The sequence below is a fragment of the Lepisma saccharinum genome, chromosome 1 (genome assembly GCF_977018435.1).
Source record: "Lepisma saccharinum chromosome 1, izLepSacc3.1, whole genome shotgun sequence".
NCBI classification, from domain to species: Eukaryota; Metazoa; Arthropoda; class Insecta; order Zygentoma; family Lepismatidae; genus Lepisma; species Lepisma saccharinum.
In genome coordinates, this window is record NC_139229.1 from 121,142,360 (window position 1) to 121,164,010 (window position 21,651).

At 37.5% G+C, this 21,651-nt stretch overlaps 1 protein-coding gene across 3 annotated transcripts in view; it reads left to right on the top strand.

Annotated features, from left to right (window-relative positions):
- The window catches only part of Dhc16F (Dynein heavy chain at 16F), a 224,355-nt gene that overhangs the window by 98,579 nt on the left and 104,125 nt on the right, over positions 1-21,651 (top strand). For 2 of the 3 annotated variants that reach the window (XM_083138102.1, XM_083138111.1), the window contains 2 exons: positions 5,144-5,329; positions 16,029-16,225. In XM_083138102.1, coding sequence (XP_082994228.1) covers positions 5,144-5,329; positions 16,029-16,225 — 383 coding nt within the window. The remainder of the gene's footprint in view (positions 1-5,143; positions 5,330-16,028; positions 16,226-21,651) is intronic. The other variant, XM_083138119.1, reaches the window with a different exon arrangement.

Consider the following 21,651-nt stretch of genomic DNA (forward strand, 5'->3'; position numbering starts at 1 on the left):
TCATCTTGACATTTGAGGGGGTTTTGCCCCATAAAACCGTTTTTTAGCTGAAACAAAAAAACACGTAATTCTTCCTTTGGGCCCCACTATACTGCCAAGTTTCATGGAAATCGGAGGGGGACCTTTAGATAACCTCCCTTGTTAGTCTTACACTTTGTAATTATTTAACACTACATATATTATAATGTTTTATTTTAATTTGTAAAACTGTAACTGTAGAACAATTGTATAATTTTTCTATAACATTTATCTTGTTATATGTGTTAAAGGTTTCATCCTGGAATGGAATGTCTCACATTTATGTGTGTTTTCATTTCCAATACATTCGAATGAATACATATTCGTTTCAATGGCATTTACAAAATCACTTCGGACATTTGTGCACGAGTGTGTTAGCCGATGCGTAGCAAAGTATTTTAGGAACAACACTTGAAAAAAATTCTTGTAGGACTAAGGTGTGGTAATATTATAATGGGATTGAGATACGAAACTCTTGGATCCGGATCCGGATTTTCGGATCCGGATCCAGATCCGAAACTTTCGGACCCGGATCCGGATCCGCGGATCCGGAACTCTCGGATCCGGATCCAGATCCGAAACTTTCAGACCCGGATCCGGATCCGCGGATCCGGAGCTCTCGGATCCGGATCCAGATCCGGAAATTTCGGATCCGGATCCGCGGATCCGGAACTCTCGGATCCGGATCCAGATCCGGAACTTTCGGATCCGGATCCAGATCCGGAATTTTCGGATCCGGATCCGAATTTCTCGGATCCGGATCCGGGATTTTCGGATCCGGATCCGGATTTCTCGGATCCGTATCTGCTTGGATCCGGATCCGGATCCAAACGGATCCGGATTTTTCGGATCCGGATCCGTTTGGCCATCCCTAGTATAAACAAAACGCGTACTGATAAACGCGAACAGAAGTGAACATGAATGAGCGTAGACTCACTGTCTGGTAGCCGACAGTGTTGCTAACCATTTTTCGGCAATGTCCCTACAGACGTAGTCAAAATGTCCCTACAACTGACCAAATGTCCCTACGCCAAGTAAAGTGACTAAAAAAAAAACACCTCATGAGCATGCAAACAGAAGATAAAATATACACATTTACTTACCAAATCTTTCTGCTCGGTGCTTCCACAATTAATGAAGGAGCGAATTTACAATACAGGACCTCTCCCCGATTTTTTGTAATATTTCGCATACTCACTAATTGAGGCCTCCTAATCACGAATTTGAAGTTAAAATTTGGGGGGTCACGTGTAGAAATTGCAAAATAAGTGACATTGAGTGGTCCGCGATCGGCACGATTGCTTATTATTTACCGGAAGATTTTGTGTTTCCAATACTTAAAAAACGAAATATACATTCCTGATATTACTACGACCCCAAATTTTAACTATGTTTGCCTATCCTAACCTAACCTAACCGTACCTGAATGGTTCGTGGGGCTATCCGTCAATGGTTTGTTGGGCTACCCGTGCATGTTTTTTTCGAGCCCAAATTTTAACTATGTTTGCCTAACCTAACTTAACCTAAACTTACCGAGAATGGTCAGTGGGGCTATTCCTGAATGGTTTTGCGGTAATTGTGATTACGAACCGATAAAAAATATTATTTTCGTAGCACTTTAACGGCAAACGTTCATCATCGAAGGCCATTTTCGTATCCTGCAATTTTATGATTGATGTACTGTTGCCAAATTTACCTGTAATCAAATCAGTTCTTCTACATCGTGATTGTCGCTGTCACATGTAAGCACGTTCTTTGGGCAATATACTGAAATCCATAAGTTTATTAATTAGCCCACAGCCATCCTCCTGCACACTCCACCTAACAATCTGTACAACATTAACAACTTTTTTACTGTTCTCTTCCGCCATTCTTACACGATCCATGCTCTCCAAGTATGAAATCAACAGTGTGGCAACGCTGTAGACAGCGTAACTAATTTTAATTTGTTCATATCAACAAATATGGCTACCATACTTGTATACGGAGAATCATTGCGAGAATTGAAAAGCTTATTTTACAACTTCTACACGTTAATGAACATTTTTTCCCCCTCACCCCAACATGTTAACTTGAGATAAATCATCACGAATAATTATTTCGTGAGTATAAGACGTAGCATAGAAATTACAGAAGGGTCCGGTATTGTAAATTCTTGCCTTAATGAATAATAGGGGTGTGCTGGACAGAATTTTTTGGGTCGGGACGGGATCGGGACGGTAATTTTTTTAAATCCCGACATTCGGGACTGAAAAATTTGCAATTTCCCGACCAAGTCGGAAAATTTTCTGGACGGGAAATGTTCGAAATTTCCCGAAGCACTGGAAATCTCGAATTTTACAAGTCATTTTCACTTTAAGTGATTGTTTTTGCATTTCTAGAATAAAAACTTACAACTTTCGATAAGTTCCAGAAACTTACAAGGCAGAAAACGTCGAGAATTAACGACTTTTTAAAGTAAAGAATCCAGCACACCCCTAATGAATAACGTTGAGTCGTTTACTGTTGATTATGTTATTTGAAGTCATACATGCTGCTGCTGTGAAGAGATAGATGTTGGTTGGTGATGCTGTATTTCCTGCATTCTTTAACAATTTTGGTCCCATTTTATTTCCCTTTTTTGTTTCTGTATCACTTAACATTGAAAATATTCTTTCCGTTTCCACGTTAGAATGCGGCAATGTTAGCACTATTTTCGCGAGAGTGGAAATGTTTTCAAAAAGGAACTTGCCTTGAAAGTTTTTGGTAACCGATAACATGTTCCAAAATTCTGATGGAGATCTGTTAGTTAGTTCTTTTTTCTCCTCCTCGCTAAAGTATCCAGATAAACTAATTCATAAAATGTAATTTACCAAGATTGAAAAAAGTACCTACGTTTTCCCTCATTTGGCAAAATCTGTCCCTACGTTCCTACGCGGGCGAAATTTAGTGAAAAGTCCCTATGCGTAGGGACATGTCCCTACGGTTGGCATCACTGCCGACACGTGCAGTATGAAGCGCCATCTCGCGGCTGACAACTCACCCAACCCCCGATAAGCTGCAGGCGCTGTCGCGACAACTGAGAATAAAGTAGCGATGACTAATCTAAGATTAGACGTCAGAAATAAGGTGCCAGAAATATTTGTATTTGGGAGGACACCTTTTCCTGCATCCGTGCGACAAGGTACGTGCTTATTTCAATTGTAATTGTAACTGTAATTGTGAAAAGTGGAAACATTACAAAACAAGCGGTTTCTGTTACGGGCTATCTGTTACGCAATTTGCCGGCACCTGTTGCATGACTGGGCCGGCAAGCGGCCGATGCTGAAGCGGTGGCATGCTGCAATAACCTCCCTGTATGTTTATAACATGTGTGCTTTCTCTATCTCTCTTTCTCTCACTCACTCCCACACACACACACACTGAACCTATACCGCTCGCAGTTCCAACTGGTGGCTGGGAAACAATCAATCAGCGATCACTTGAATTCTCTTCGACTGACATCGGGCATTTTTGAGTCACAAGGCACTTAAAGTTCCTAGCGGTTCAAAACAAATGAGTGTCGGATACACAGCATGTTGCCAAACATACTGTAAACATACTGAGAGAGTTGATCAGTGCCGTTACTGGATAAAAGTTGTACAATAGTACACAAAATACGGAAAATTAGTACACAAACACTCAAACACTGTACAAACAAGCCAATATAAACAAGTGACAAAAACATATGTATGCTTGGCAATGTTGTAACAGGAGACAGATAGAGAGCTATGTAGCAAAAAGTAGGTCAACTACCAGTTTGGGCTTGTTATCAGTATAAAGAAAGTACATAGTAATATTAAAGCTAACAATGCCTTTAGATATGCAATGTGAAAATGAATATGCTGTAGGAGCCACATCCTTGATAAGCAGAATATTTGGAGATTATTCTATTACATATAATCACTGCAACATCCTCGTAAACTGACAAAGAATGCCAATTTTCACCCAGGTTCATTGCATGCATGCATTATATGCCCATGTATGTTTATGTAACTTGTGATTTGAGATGATTGAAATAAACAAAAATGAGTTTTACTTCATTTCTGGCTCATTGTTAAAGCATATGTAGTACATATTTTGATAGGCAATAAATATAAGGACATTAATTTTTTTTGGATTAGATTAGACATTTACTGGATATAAAAATTGGACAAGTTTTATTTATGTATCGTATCCTTCTTCAACATTCAAAGTATGTCTCTTCGATATCCAGAACCGACTATCCAGAACTGGATATCTAATGAACATCCAGCACTGGAAGTCTAATGGATATCCAGAAATGAATGTCCAATGGCTATCCATAATATCCATGGATCTAAACTGCACATTGTGAATATCCTATGGATGTCTCCTCGAGATTTGTGCTGTATGAGTAATGGTTCTTTTATGGTATTTAAGTTACTTCCTTTTTCAAAATCTCTGTATGCATGGCTTAATTCAAATATTTAGTCTGATAACTCTTCCATATATCTACGCCATTCCAATTTGACTGCATTCAAATATTGCCTAAATGCCATTTTGTGGGTTACCTCTATATTTCAAATGGCTTTTTAAAGTAAACTATGCACTTAGTGCAGGCAGACATATTGTTGAACAATAATCTTCTGTTTTACAAAACTCAGTTTTAGTATCAGTAGTTAACCATCTTCTAAAAGTTTGTTCTCTCTCTCTTTCTTTCTGTCTCTCTCTCCCTCCTCTCTCTCTGAGTTTGTGTGTGAGTGAGTGATAGAGAGATTGGGAGAGTAACAGTGAGTGAGTGTGTGTGTGATAGGAGTGGCATGACAAAGATTGACAATTATAATAGTAATGAAAAATTCCAAGGCTTTTTGAGTTTTCCACTAACTCAAATGTAGGCATTATCTTGCACTTTTTTTTGGAAAATACATTGCTATATATCGTTTATAAGCACAAATAGCACATAAAACTAAGTACAACTGGCGGTATTTTACAAAGCCCTCCGTTTATATTATTATCAGACCTAATGGAGTGACAAACAAATACCTTACTAAGTCATATCCAAAATGACATGTGTGGTCGTCTTAAAAGTATATTTTCTTGGACGTTCAGGTAAAAAGTTATGGAGCTTTTGCATTTTTTTTTGCAGGCTCTTCAAGATGCTCTCACTAAACTGTACCACGATAAAGTTCTTGATCCCCTATACAGACCCGTCACCACTTACGTGTTAAATCCCAAATCTGTAACCATTGGGGAGCTATATGGAGAAGTAAACCCTTTAACCTTAGAGTGGAGAGATGGTCTTCTGGCTATATGTGTGAGAACTGCTGTACAGGTGAGTTATTACTAGAGCCCGGAAGTTTGGCAAAATGCCTCTTTTTATCTACTGCATATATTGATAAAATTTTTCCGGATATACGTTTTTTATGTTGTTTCGAATGTTTTAGAAGCCTTTTCATTTTGCCTATTTGGGACCCCACTGCCTATTTTTAATTATAATGCCTTTTTTTCCTTTTTCAACGAAATTTGGCCATTTTTTTTAAAAAAATGTGTAGCCTATATAAATTATTTTTCTCCCAAAAAACGTTGTTGACATTTATTTTTCTTCCGTTTATTATGTGAATAATTTTCGCCTTATTTAAGTAATATTGAACTCATGCATGTTTCAACATTGCTGAAGGAGAAAAGTGTGAGAAAAATGTATTTCATGCTCAGTTAGGATATTGCCTTTCGGTTAACATTTCGTTGTGCATGATTGACTGCTGAAGTGGACAGGTTGATTTCGAACGCAAAGAAGATATTTCAGAAATCTCCGTCTCGAACCTGAAAATTTAAGAAAGTTGCATCTGAGCTTAGTTTACCTCCGCAACCAGTCTTGACCAGATGGGGAGCCTGGATATCAGCAGCTATATATTATGCTAACAACCTTGAAAAAATCAGTGAGGTGATAGATGCTCTTCCAGAAAATGAAGCAGCTTCAATTGAAGAAGTGAAAAAACTCCTGTGCTATTCAAGTTTATTTTTGCACATTATGATGCATTGCCAGAGACAATTACAATTATAGCATCCATGAAAATCTACGAGGAATCTATGCAGCAGATGATGGAAGTGCCAGGAGAAAAGGGGTCAGCTGTTGTGGAAAAGTGCAAACGGGTAGTGAGTGCAAATGAGGACTTGAAACAATTTAAACAATTTGTGATATTCTAAAAGGTGAAAATGCTGTTACCAAACTGAGTCCAGCTAACAGTTGGGCTGAAAAGTTCGTAGGCTAACATAGTAAAAAATATTTTTTTGACAAAATTCGATTTCATTATTCAATATAGTTGCCTTCGAGGGCGATACAACGATTATAGCGGTCATACAATTTTTCGATGCCATTTTTATAGTACGATTTCTCTTTAGCCTCAAAATAGGCCTCAGTTTCGGCGATTACTTCTTCATCAGTGCTAAATTTCTTTCCAGCGAGCATTCTTTTAAGGTCTGCAAACAGGAAAAAGTCACTGGGGGCCAGATCTGGAGAATATGGTGGATGGGGAAGCAATTCGTAGTCTAATTCATATAATTTTGCCATCGTTTTCATTGATTTGTGACACGGTGCATTGTCTTGATGAAACAGCACTTTTTTCTTCTTCAAATGGGGCCGTTTTTTCGTGATTTCATCCTTTAAACGCTCCAACAACGCTATGTAATAATCGCTGTTGATGGTCTGGCCCTTTTTGAGGTAATCGATGAATATAATACCATGCGCATCCCAGAATACTGATGCCATAACCTTGCCAGCCGACTGTTGCGTCTTTCTATGCTTTGGATTCGGTTCATCACGTGCAGTCCACTCGGCTGACTGTCGATTGGACTCTGGAGTGTAGTTATGGAGCCATGTTTCATCCATTGTAATATATCGACGGAAAAATTCGTGTTTATTACGGTTGAATATCGCTAAACATCACTCCGAATCATCAAAACGTTGTTGCTTTTGATCGATTGTGAGCACACGCGGCACCCATTTTGCACACAGCTTTCGCATGTTCAAATATTCATGCACAATATGTCCAACACGTTCCTTTGATATTTTTAAAGTCTCAGCTATCTCGATCAACTTCACTTTACGATCATTTAAAATTATTTTGTGGGCTTTTTTGATGTTTTCGTCAGTAACAGTCTCTTTGGGGCGTCCACTGCGTGCATCGTCTTCGATGCTCATTTCGCCTCGTTTAAATTTAGCAAACCACTACTATACCCCACAGATATGATCTCATCCCTCAGTCGTGTGTAAACATCAAAATACAAAAAATAAATAAACAGATGAACACTTGTAAACACTTCAAAAATGTAACCATAATCGACCTTGACACCATGAGCAGAGAATATCATACAAGACATGGACAGCACTTGAACCACAAAGGAAAACAGTATGTATGTCAAATGATCCATGGTGTTATTAACAGAAAATCGCAGGAAAATCAAAGCTTCCCACTCTGCTGGAAAAAGTGTACTGACACAAGGAAGTGGATAAGTGGAGCAGCGCTAGTTGAATCCGACAAGGGAAAAACACAAAACACTTTGACTGAGACAAACAACAAGAGCAGCAATGAAAATGATAGGGTGGGTGTAGAAGCTAGCGACATTGCTGTGAAAACTGTGAGTGATATTGGTTTCATTGAAGAGAAAAGGCGGCATGTCGAACGCTCTCCCAGCAGAAGTGACGGAGCTCCAAGACTGTCAAGAAGGGAAAAACGTTTACCACAAAAATTTCATGAAGATTTTTTATTTTAGAACCAAGTGTCAAGAGTGATGATAAAAAAACAAAAGAAGGGAAAGGTACTCATGTTAAAAAAGTAAATGCAAAAGAAAACATATTAAATATATTTCATCAAAACGTACAAGGCCTCACCACAGCAAAAACGCTTAATTTAGAAAACACAAACCAAACACACACACCTTATAGACACATAAACAAAAATGAACAACTTCTTATCTCTGAAAACAAAAATATTTTTAGGTTAATGAGTCAAAATTTTCAGTCATTAAGGAACAAGGTCCATGAGCTGGATGTGATTCTTGGATCCCTCAAAGAAGTCCCACATATAATTTGTGCCACTGAACATTGGTTGCGAGAAGAAGAGTTTTCTTCCACACAAATCCCAAATTTTAATTTAGCCAGCGCATATTGCCGTAAACAACACAAACGAGGTGGTGCTGCCATACTAGTTGAAAGCAATATACCATATGAAAACGTAACAAAAACGAATTATTTAAATGAAGAATTCAATTTTGAACACGCAGTAGTGAATTTAAAATTACAACAAAATGAAGCAACAGTAGTTTGCTTATACCGAACACCAGATGGACATTTAGGCACATTTTTTGAAAAATTGGAAACAATGTTGTCCATTTTACTACATAAGAAACGACCCATTATAATGATGGGCGATATAAACATAGATTTTTTAAAAAACAGTCCAGAAAAAAATGAACTAAATACAATTCTAACCTCCCATAATTTGATTGCAACAATAAATTCACCAACAAGGATAACACCAACAAGTAAATCATGCATTGATCAAATAATAATTAACCAAGATTTTTTTGAATACACCACATCTACGAGGGGCGATCAGGTTGCTCTGACCCTAACATAGAAAGAGCGGCAATAGGGTTTCAATTTTATTGTTATTTTTCAACATACTCCCCTGCAACTCCAATGCACTTCTCCCATCGGTGCTCCAACGCGTGGATACCTTGCAAAAAAAATTCTTCCGACTGGTCCTCCAACCATGAGTCCACAGCCCTTATCACCTCAGAATCATCAGAAAATTTTTGCCCACGAATGTCATTCTTCAAATGTTTGAACAAATGGAAATCACTGGGGGCCAAATCTGGGGAATAGAGTGGGTGGGGCAGCAATTCGAACGATGCATCTGCAATAGCGGCCCTCGCAATGCGTGAGGTGTGGACAGGTGCATTGTCCTGGTGAAGGAGCACACCACGGGTCAACATCCCACGCCTCTTTTTCTTGATGGAATCACGTAATTTCTTGATTAGGTCACTGTAGTATGTGCCAGTGATGGTTTGGCCTCTTTGTAGATAGTCCACAAGAAGGACACCCTTGCAGTCCTAGAAAATTGAGGCCATCACCTTCTTGGCTGACGTTTGCACCTTGAACTTCTTCGTTGGTGGAGAATGTGGGTGTTTCCACTCCATGCTTTGTGATTTTGTTTCTGGGTCGAAGTGATGGACCCATGTTTCATCCATAGTTACAAATCGGGCAAGAAAATCGTCTATATCAGCACGAAACTTGTCAAGAAGTTCTTGACTGATGAGCACTCGGGTGCGCTTCTGATCTGGGGTGAGGTTTCGAGGGACCCATCTTGTAGCAATTTTTTTCATTTGCAATTCCTGGGTAATTATGTTTTGCACAGTGCCATATGACAGGCCACACATATCAGCAACATGACGGATAGTGACTCGACGATCCTTCAGCACGATATGTGGACTTTGTTAATGTTTTCGGTCGTCATGACAGTTTTTGGTGCTCCACCTGCATGTTCATCCTCACACGACTCTCTCCCACAATTAAACTCACGACACCATCTCTTCACCATATTGTATGAAGGAGCACTGTCCCCTAATGTATCCACCAAGTCCTCATGAATTTTGGATACCGTCCACTTCTTCTTCACAAAATATTTAATCACAGCTCTCACCTCAGTTTTCTCCATTCTGGCACATTGACACAACTTCACTCAGTTAAACCCCTGTAAAAAGAAAACTGTACGTTACTTAGACTTGCAATTCAGATTGAAAGCATATAAAGGATCACTAAACAATAACAAAATAAAAAATCAATCGTGACGTCATTCCTTCTATGTTAGGGTCGGAGCAACCTGATCGCCCCTCGTATTTTACCTTTAGCCTTGTCCGATCATGAAGCAGTTTTCATAAGTGTCCATATACCAGAGAATATAAAAGAAAAAACTGCAAAACATATCACTACTGTAGAAAAAAGAAAATTCACCAAGGAAAATATAGGAAACTTTGTATATTCATTAAAGAAAGAAAACTGGACTGATGTGCTCATGGAGGAAAATGTAAATACAAAAGTAAGCTTATTCACAAAGATAGTAAAATATCATTTTGAAGTAGCATTTCCATACAAAACATACAGACAACCCCTAAATCAAACAAAATCAATTTCCTGGATAACTAAAGGGACAAAAAAGTCCTGTGAAACAAAAAGAAAATTATATAAAGAAATCCAGAAAAACAAGAATCCCATACTTAAAGACCACTACAAAAAATATGTAATTATTCTCAGGAAGGTAATAAACAATGCTAAGAAATTGGCCATTGCAGATAAAATACGCAAATCTGCTAATAAATCAAAGAAACTATGGGAAATTGTTAATGATGAAACTGGTAAGAAAACAAAGAACGTGAATGAAAAGATAGAAATTATGGCTGATGGAGAGAAAATAAGCAATCCCCTTGATGTAGCACAAATTTTTAATGCATACTTTGTGAACATTCCCAATACTGTAAATAAAAATGCAGTAATCTCTACACCTAGATTAAGAACATATTTCAACAGTCCCAGAAACACAAACACTATGTTTCTCACACCAGTAACCGAGGGAGAAGTCGAGAAGGTAATTATAAATTTAAAAAATAAGTATTCATCAGGGCCAGATGAATTTTCAAGTTCTCTACTAAAAAAATGTGCGAATAGTATTTTACAACCACTAGTAAGTATTTGCAACACATCTTTAGAAACAGGTATTTTTCCTAGTGAGTACAAAATAGCAAAAGTGAGACCATTATTCAAGAAAGGCAACAAAGAAGAATGCTCAAACTATAGGCCAATTTCTCTTTTATCGGTCTTCTCTAAAGTAATAGAGAAAATTATGCTAAATAGATTAGTAACTTTCCTAGAAAAATACGACATCTTATCCAAACATCAATTTGGATACCAAAAAAGATCTTATCCAAACATCAATTTGGATACCAAAAAAGTAAGTCAATATCAGAAGCTATTTTTGAATTTACAAATAACATACTAAAATCGAGAGACAAAAAAATGCATGTGCACGGATTATTTTTAGATTTCACCAAAGCATTTGATTTGGTTCAGCATGACATTTTACTAGATAAAATGGACCATTATGGTATCAGAGGTTTAGCAAAAAAATGGTTCACCTCTTATTTAAAAGACAGATGTCAGTATGTAGATATTAACAAAATCAAATCAGACCAACTGTTCCTCAATACAGGTGTACCGCAAGGCTCAATTCTAGGACCAGTTTTATTTTTACTCTACATAAATGATCTTCCAGAAGAAACCTTATCAGAGTCTCAAACAAATACTTTTTGCGGATGATACAAATATCATACAGGGAGGTTATTGCAGCATGCCACCGCAATAGCGTCGGCCGCTTGCCGGCCCAGTCATGCAACAGGTGCCGGCAAATTGCGTAACAGATAGCCCGTTACACAAACCGCTTGTTTTGTAATGTTTCCACTTTTCACAATTATAGTTACAATTACAACTTAAATAAGCACGTACCTTGCCGCAAGGATGCTGGAAAAGGTGTCCTCTAAAATACAAATATTTCTGGCACTTTATTTCTGCCCATATCGCTTCTGACAGCAATGACTCATCCAACATAAAGGATTCAATTTTTCATTCTTGTCTTGCCTTCGAATAAACAAAACCGTGACTCTTATTTTGCAGATAACACAAGATTAATCCTTTTGAACACTAGAGTCAGTGGCGTGCCCAAGATTTTCGAGGGGGGAGGTTACGTATACATTATTATGCAAAACGAAAGCGCAGATAAACGAATTATTTAACAGTGTCACTTAATTTTAACGTGTGAATATTTTTGAAGTAAAGTAGCGATCATACACTGTGTGCGTTTTTCTTTCTGAGAGCGCCATTTGAAATAAGCACTTTTCCCCTTTTGCTACTATGGGATAAACTGAATATAAAAGGCTATAACTGCTCAACAACTGCATCTTTTTAAGAAATTTAAATTCTAAATGTAAGAATGAACAAAAAGCAACATTTTATGTAAATTCCGACAATTGTGAGTCCAGGGGGAAACGGGGGCCAAATCCCAAAGTTCTATTTTCCCCGTAATTACGCAAAATTTCTGAACATCGTAATTTCCATATTTTTTTTTTTTCAAAGTTGCGGCAGGAGCATTACATATCCTCATAGAGTAGTCTTTTGTTGTGCTTCCCTCAAAATTTGGTCCATCCAGTGTCTATAGAGCCGACGCTAGAAGCGAAATTCCTCAGATGTCGCAAGAGCGTCAGCGGCTTATCGGAGTAGTGGTAAGCCGCGAGAAGCCTCTCGATACTACGCGAATGCGACAGCTGTCGGCTACCAGTTGTTTAGACGTGTTCACTTCGGTTTGCGTTTATCAGTACTCGTGTTGTTTATACTGTGTTATTGGTGTGCTATTCAGTGCTAGTGCTTTATCGTGTGTTAATTGTTATTCATTCATTAGTTATGCCGCCAAACAAATATAGCCTTGAACAAAGAGTTTTTATGTACGATACTTACGTGAAAACGAACTCTTGCAGAAAAGTAGTCAGGCGATTCGCAAGAAAATTTCCTGGCAATCCTGTTCCGGACAGACATACTGTTTACAACCTCGTTAAAAGATTACGAGAGACAGGATCTCTTGAACCTAAGAAACGTGTTTCCAGACGACGTGTTCTTACGGAAGAAAAGCTAGACGAAATTGGTGAACGACTTGAACATACTCCAAAAAAATCCCTCCGTCGGCTTGCTCAGGAAACAGGCATTTCAAAATCCTCAGCACGAAATGCCACTAAATTACTTAGATTAAAACCCTACAAAATTACAGTGGTTCATGAATTGCAACCGCGCGATCACGCGACTAGAGTTCGATTCTGTAACTGGATGCTGGATAATATTGTTGCTGGCAGAGTAAATCCAGAATTAATCATATTTTCAGACGAAGCTTGGTTCGAATTGAATGGCCGAGTTATTTCACAAAACAATCGCTATTGGAGCGCAGAAAAACCTGACCTTGTGCATGAAGTTCCGCTCCATCCTGCAAAAATTGGTGTGTGGTGTGGTTTGAATGCACACAGAATAATAGGGCCTATTTTTTATGAAGGTACTATCAATGGTGAAAGGTATCGAAGAGACATACTACAACCTTTTTTTGAACAATTAACGGACATTGAATGCCAGCAGTCATTTTTTCAGCAGGACTCTGCTACTGCTCACACTGCTTATGAATCACTTAATTTTATTGCCGAGATTTTTGAGGACAGAATTATCAGTACTGAGTTGTGGCCCTCTCGTAGCCCCGATCTTACTCCTTGTGATTATTATTTATGGGGAACATTAAAAAACAAAGTGTATCAGAATAACCCGCGTACAATAGAGGATTTAAAAGAAAATATAAGAAGAGAAATTGCCAGAATCACACCTGAGGAGCTTATGGATGTTCAGAGGAATTTCATACACAGATGCCGGAAATGTATTGGTGTTGAAGGAGGTCATTTTCAACATCATTTATAACACAGAAGGTTAGTGATCATCATTATTATTAGTTTTAAATATAATTTTACACTTTCGGTTTGCTTTATGCGCCGCGATGCTGTCTTCCCTTTCTGTCAACCGAGGATAAAGTAGAGATGTCTAAGAAAGATTAGATGTCTGAAATAAGGTTGTAATTGTAACTGTAATTGTGAAAAGTGGAAACATTACAAAACAAGCGGTTTCTGTTACGGACTATCTGTTACGCAATTTGGCGGCACCTGATGCATGACAAGGCCGGTAAGCGGCCGACGCTCTCGCGGTGTCTAAGAAAGATTACATGTCAAAAATAAAGTGCCAGAAATATTTGTATTTTAGAGGACACCTTTTCCAGCATCCTTACGACAAGGTACGTGCTTATTTAAGTTGTAATTGTAACTATAATTGTGAAAAGTGGAAACATTACAAAACAAGCGGTTTGTGTAACGGGCTATCTGTTACGCAATTTGCCGGCACCTGTTGCATGACTGGGCCGGCAAGCGGCAGACGCTCTTGCGGTGGCATGCTGCAATAACCTCCCTGTAGTAAAAAGCCTGGAATATGAGCAACTTCAAAAGAATTCTATTTCAACAACAACACAACTAAACACCTGGCTAAACAACAACAAGCTTTTCCTGAATGTTAATAAAACATTTCTAATAAATTTTAATCCAGCAAAACAAATAAAAAACTTAAATGTGATTATTAACAATGAAGTTGTCAAAGAATGCAATGCAATAAAATTGTTAGGAGTATGGATAGACACAAACCTGTCTTGGGACATGCATATTACTAATTTAACTGAAAAGTTAAGCAGGCTCTGCTACATGATGAGAATTTTGAGAAATGTTTTAACTTTGAATGATTTAAGGACAGTATATTTTGGACAGATTCAACCTGTACTCACATATGGTATCTCTTTCTGGGGCAGTTCACCCAAAATGCAGAAAATTTTTATTTGGCAAAAACGCATATTAAAAATTATGAAGAATGTATCCCTCTCAAACCCAACAAAACAAATTTTCAATGAATTTCAAATATTACCTCTTCCATTTTTTTGTACATATTAGAAACGTTGTACTTTATTCATACAAATTCTAAAATCTTCTCAAAAAATCTGGACATACACAAGTACAGCACTCGTATGCATAACTCCCTCCACCTTTCTACTGTCCGCACATCCAAAACTCATAGTGGTCTAGGATTTCAAGGTGTAAAACTCTATAACAAGCTGCCAGAGGAATTCAAGAATCATAATCCAACCAAATTTAAAATAACAGTAAAAAGCTTGCTTATGAAGTATTTGTTTTATAGCACAGAGGAGTACTTAGATCATATTTTTCATTAATAGACATAACCTTTGACTTTTCTTGTATTTTTATGTTCACTAATAGTCATAACCTTTGATTTTTCTTCTATTTTCTATGTTATTCCATACTCTCTTATACTTTTTAATATGCATAAGTATGTGTTAATTCCTTTGTACTCAAAATCATACATGTAATTTTATTTTATACTCTTTATACTTTTTAATATGCTTAAGTATGTGTTAATTCCTTTGTACTCAAAATTATACATGTAATTGACCTATCTCATATCATAGTGCTATTTGTACTCATATGATCAAGTGGATGGAAATAAATCTTATCTTATCTTATCTTATCAACGGTTGATTTTCCTGGTGCAGAGTCCGAATAATGTTTATCAAGCCAAGCCTTGGCTTCAACAGTATTTTTTTTCGCCAAAAAGCAATGCTTTATTAACACACGAAATTCTTTTTTATCCATTTTTTCACAATAACAAAAGCTGCTTCACTCACAATGCTATATCTCACGAACTAATTATCCGGCAGCTGTGAAATTTATACACGTATCTTTTGAAGGTTAGTACTAAGTAAAAATCACATGGATTTAATTCTAGTAACGCCATATATGAGTCAGCCTACGAACTTTTCAGCCCAACTGTTACATTAGCTTGTTTTATGTATGCTCCAATAACTTCTGTCGAAGTAGAAAGATCATTTTCTATTATGAAAAACATTCTCTCTGACAAACTACTATCAATGAATGTTGAGAACTTTAAAAAACACCTTGTAGTTATGTGCAATCATGACGGAGAAAATTGAAATGCTCTTCCCAATGTAGATTTAACATGTTGCCAGAAATTATAGATAAAAGTAAGCGACTTCCAAATGTGCCTTTTTTCAGTTTATTTTGCCTTTTTTTCATTTTTAGTGCCTATTTTCCACATTATAAATGCCTTTTTGCCTGCCTATTTTAACGAAAATAAATGCCTGAACCACCGGGCTCTAGTTATTACAATACACTACGTAAAGAGTGTGCGTCTTTTTTTAATTAATGGTTGTGTGTAATATCTGCAACTTTTTCAGTCTTCTAATAACTTATGATGAGGTAGTAAAATAATTTATGCATTTAATTTCTTTTGATTAAATGTTCTTTTGTATGTGGATTACTTGTAGGTCCAGGAAGAGGAACACCAGTGGGTGATATGTGATGGTCCTGTTGATGCAGTATGGATAGAAAATATGAATACTGTTTTGGATGACAACAAAATGTTGTGCTTAGCAAATTCAGAACGTATCAAGTTTACACCTTGGATCCACATGGTATTTGAGGTTGCAGATCTACAACAAGCATCCCCTGCAACTGTTAGCAGGTAAGATTCTTAATGTTTGTTTGAGTTTTCGTTTTAAGTCCTCTTTATACACAGATAGGCTGATGGGGACTGGACCTACAGTTTGAAGTGGGATCCGAACCACTATGTTTCTCCACTGGGTATTAAACCTGGGACCCCTTGATTACAAGGTGACAACATTACCAGTATGCCATCAGGGAGGCCCCATAAAAATCTTGAGTAGGGTGACTTACATGCAGTATGTCTTTGGTGTGTGCCAATTATTGATCACATTGCAAGGTGCCATGTGTTGCTAACTGTAATTTTTCTTGTATGTACATATTGCATGCATTGTAGAATTATTTCTCTTGTACGTAGTCTATAGTAGTTACAAGCATAAAAGCACAGTTTTTTGTTGTTATGTTTCAGAAGAACACACACTCCCTTCATCAGACATTTATTTTTAGTTTGATTAAAGATACAGTTATAACAATTAGGGCTGAGCCGATAACATTTTGAACCGATACCGATGCCAATATCAATACCGATACTTGAAAATTGCAATAATTAAAAATTTGTTCAAAGTGTTGATCAATATTGATGTGTAAATATTCTTCTGCAATTATATGCATCAAATTATTAAGGAAATTTGCTTTAGAATATTCAAGAAATATGAAAATAGATGTTATGTAATCACAAAATATAATTTTTCATTCAAAACTGGTACAAAATAAAGAGAAACTTCAAATTTTGCATAATTTCCAGGATAATTAGACTCTGCGAAAGTGTGATACAGCATTTTTGCGGATTCTGTGAAAGACCAATATGTTGGAAAAGTATCGGTAGATGAATTACAACTGATACTTTCCGATACCGATACATCAGTATCGTTATCGGCTCAGCCCTAATAACAGTGGTTAAAAATTCATAAGGAAAAAAGAATCAGTTATACAATGGATCTTGTCAATGTTACATCGTTGTAACGTAGCAACTTAACTGTGAAACAAGCAGTCTGTTTTATTATTATTTTAGTGTCATTTTAGATTAAAAATTATCACTTTTTTTTAATATAACGGAAGACATCAAGAACTTTTGTAAAAGAGATAATGATTTTGAATTTCCTGATGATATTTTGGATTTATACATGGACCATTTCATAAATAATTACAGTGTGGCAACACTGTGGAGTGGATGATGCAACCGAAGTAAGACTGGCGTCATTTTACGTTCAGGGCATGATGCAGCCAGCCGTGTGTTTGTGAGCTTTCTACTTTACATAGCGTGACTGTGAAACGGAGTGGAAATGGAGGCTGCAGGTGTTTCGGGTAGTATTACAGTTGACGATCAGAGATCGTACATTAAAATTGAAACTCTACGTGGCAAAAACCCGACAGAAATCCACTGAGCGTTACTGGAAGTGTGCGGCGAGTCAACATTAAACCGTAGTACAGTGTCTCGTTGGTCAAATCTTTTTCATAGTGGTCGTGTGAGTATACAGGATGATGCAAGACCAGGAAGGCCGAAAACAACTGATGAACGGTGTATGCAACTCTAGAAGAAGATCGTCGTGCAACTTGTGAAGAACTTTCTGATCCCACCGACGTCTGTATACTGCATTTTGATCAATGATTTAGGGAAGAGAAAAATTTCAGCACGCTGGGTCCCGCACATCTTGACAGCTGCACAGAATAAGATATACCTGGACAATGCAACCATGCTGAAACAAAGATTCATCGTTGAAGGAGAGGCATTCTTATATCGGATTGTTGCTATTGATGAAATGTGGATCACGGAATTTGAACCTGAACTGAAAATGCAGTCACGACCCAAAAAAATTCGGTGCCACAATGAAAATTCAAACAAATGATGATTTTTTGCTTATGATCATCAGGGAGTAATCCTCACAGACAGTGTTCCATGTGGCACACATGTCACAGCAGTGTATTACCATGATTTCTTACAAAATCTGCGAAGAAAAATGCACAGAACATGCCCTCAGCTACTCGAAGCTGGTCCACTCATTCTTCAAGACAACGCTCGACTGCATATTGGGCATGTCGTCAATGAAAAACTTGGTGCTTACGGTTGGGATGTGATACCCCATGCTCCATATAGTCCAGACATGAGTCCCCCCGACTTCGACCTCTTCCCCAAGTTGAAACTGCCTTTGTGTGGACGTCGTTTTTGATCTCAGGAAGAATACCGTTACCTGAGCCATTTGACAGCTGAACAAAGTTGGCATATTGGATGGCATACAGAAGCTTCCAAGACTTTGGGATACGGTCATTGCTAAGTAGGGAGACTACATTGAAGGACTGTGAAGAGACATCACCACCACAGGTGAGTAATAAATTAGTGTGTATTATTTATGAAATGACCCATGTAATTTAAGAAAAAAGAAGTGATAAAAATTTTCGTCTAAAATAATACTAAAAGAATAATAAAACAGATTGCTTGTTTCACAGTTAAGTTGCTATGTTACAACAATGTAACATTGACCAGATCCATTGTATAACTGATTCTTTTTCTTATGAATTTTTAACCATTGTTATAACTGTATCTTTAATCAAACTAAAAATAAATGTCTGATGAAGGGGGCGTGTGTTCTCCTGAAACAAAGCAACAAAGAACTGTGTTTTTATGCTTCTAACAAGCCTAGACTACAAGAGAATTTTTTAAATTTTTACTGCAGAGCATGAAAGGTGTAGAGAAAAGCATCTTTCAGGGTTCCCACATACCTGGAATTCTCAGGGAATTTGAAGTAAAGTAAAAACTCAGGGAAATCTCAGGGAAAATCATCTAACTATCATTGAGTCCCAATGAAGCACATCTGAAGGACTAAAATGTGCTTGTTCTTGTACTAATAATTCCAACTTCATTAACTTGCTTTCAATGAACTGTTTTGAAGATGCAGGCTTTAGATATGTGTTTATTTTACATCACAGATTATTTGATATTATGGTGTCTTATCAGTCAAGAAAGTCAAGAACAAGTCAACAAATCAATGGATAGGTCAAGAAAGTCAAGAAATTATGCTTTAGGTCAAGAACTTTTGCTATTTTTTATAGTATAGTGAACTTACATTGTTATATACCTGTACTGTATTTTGATATAATTTAATATTTGGTAATCTAAAATTCTATTGAGTTGTGGTTAAGATTGGTTCATTTTATTTCTTAAGAAATAATTTTTACATGTATTAATAATTAAAGCAAGTCTAAATAAATCTCTTCTTAAAGTACAGCTTCAGTTTTCATCATAACGGCCTTATGGGAGGAGTTTTTTTTATTGAATAAGCATATCTATTTTCTTAATTTCCAACTATACCTAAGTAAGAGCCGATTAAATAAATGTAAGAATAAAGAAAGAAAGGTCAAGAAAAAGTCAAGAATTTTGGATTTGTTATTTTGGTAGACACCCTGTTTGCCAAAAGTATTCTACATATACACATCAAGTCTTACCATATAAATATTTCAAAGGTCTGAATGAAATAACAGAAGATACTATATCCTATGGATATGTGTTACGTGGATATATTGTGTACACAAAGCACAAAATGACTGCCTTTGACATGCACATTGATGGACACTCATCAATTGCATTACACCTGTATCGAGGGGGAAATCTTCCACTGCCTTCACAAGATAGTGGTTCGAAGTGGCATTACTGCATTATATCTTCTTGCAAATCATGTCTTCAAGTACAGACCACAATTTCTAGTCCAGAGAGCTGAGGCCTGCACTGCCCGATGATCCATCTGAGGGAGAAATAAAGTTAACCACATTTGTTTCAAGCCACTGCTGGGTTGTTTCAGCCATATGAATTGGTGCACAATCCTGCTGAAAACTTTACTTCTGGCAATGGAATAATATTGCTTAGATCCTTGACTGTAGTCTCCAGGACTGTCTCCTGGTACACTCGGGCTGATGTTTTTTTTACCCCTTGCTTGCAGAAAAGGAGCTCAGTGATGCTATCATAATGCCCCATTTCTCACCACACCATGATTGAAGCAGAATGTGGCCCCTACTAACTTCTTGTGGCATACAACCTGTCATTCTGCAAGTTGAAAGCTGTCTCCATGATAATTCTTCTGTTCCAATTTATGTTTAATGTTCCAATAGGCACTTTGCCTTTACTGCTTTCTTAGGCTACAAAGTGGTCTGTATGTTGTTTGTAAGCTTTCGGTCCTAGGTCACTTTTCAACATATGAAACATGGACATTTTGGAACTGGTCAGTTGCACAGTCCTTATACAGTGCGTTCAATTTAAAAGCGGTATGGAGCACAAATATACAATATACAAAATATACAAGTAAGATTCTTAAAGCAAATGTTGAAAATGATGACCTTGTTCTTGAATACACATGTTAACACGTTTTTCCATATTTCTTGCAACATTATGGAGGACATCTACAGTTATACTCCTAATTTCCTCAGTGATGTGGTGCCTCAGCTCTTCTAAGGTGCGTGGATTCTGCCTGTATACTTTTTGCTTAAAAACCCCCCACAAGAAGTAGTCCGGACTTGAAAGATCTGGGGATCTGGCGGGCCACAGTCCCTTTGAAATAATCCTGTGTCCAAAGAAATCTCTTAACATGGCCATAGTCTCATTGAAAGTATGTGGAGTTGCGCCGTCCTGCTGAAACCAGCACCAACGTTCCTCTGGTTCCAACATTGCAACAAACTGCATTATAATGTTTTGGTAAATTTCACTATCTATTGTGTTTTTAAAACTTGCCGCCTGGATATGGCACACCAGACACCAACTTTCTGAGGGTGGAGGGGGACTCCACGAAAAGATGGGGATTTTCAGAGCTCCATGTTCGATAATTTTGCGAAGACACGTAACCATTCAGGTGAAACCGTGCTTCATCGGAAAAGAACACATAGTCCAACACAGTGATGTCATTCCCAATGAAGTCCTTCAACCATTGACAGTAGTGCACACGATTAGGGTAGTCAATTTCTTTTAATTCTTGAAAAACTTGAATTCTATATGGATATAATTTCAACATTTTCCTCACTGCTGTATGGGCTGATCCTACGGACATTTGCGTCTCCTGGCTTAGGCGTCGTAAAGGTTTGTGGGGAGATCTTGTCATTATTTCATTAACATTAGTCACTGACTCTTGTGTTAGTACAATCCTCCTACGTCGGTGTTTCACGTTACATACAGACCCTGTCTCACAGAATTTATTGACCATTTTCTGAATTGAACTTACAGTCGGAGCACTCTTACCGAACATTTCCGTGAATTTACTGCAGCTTTTTTTTGAATGAATTTGTTCTGAAATATTGTTCAACAATAAAGGCACGTTCCTGAACACCAAATGGCATCGTAGAGGGCAATTTCTCAGTCACTTAACTCAACGAAGAACAAACACAACCCAGCAGTACAGCGGAACATCTGCAACTGACAATGCATCCGTACCCTCCCTCCTCGTCACCTCCCCTTCGCTCCTTCTCTAT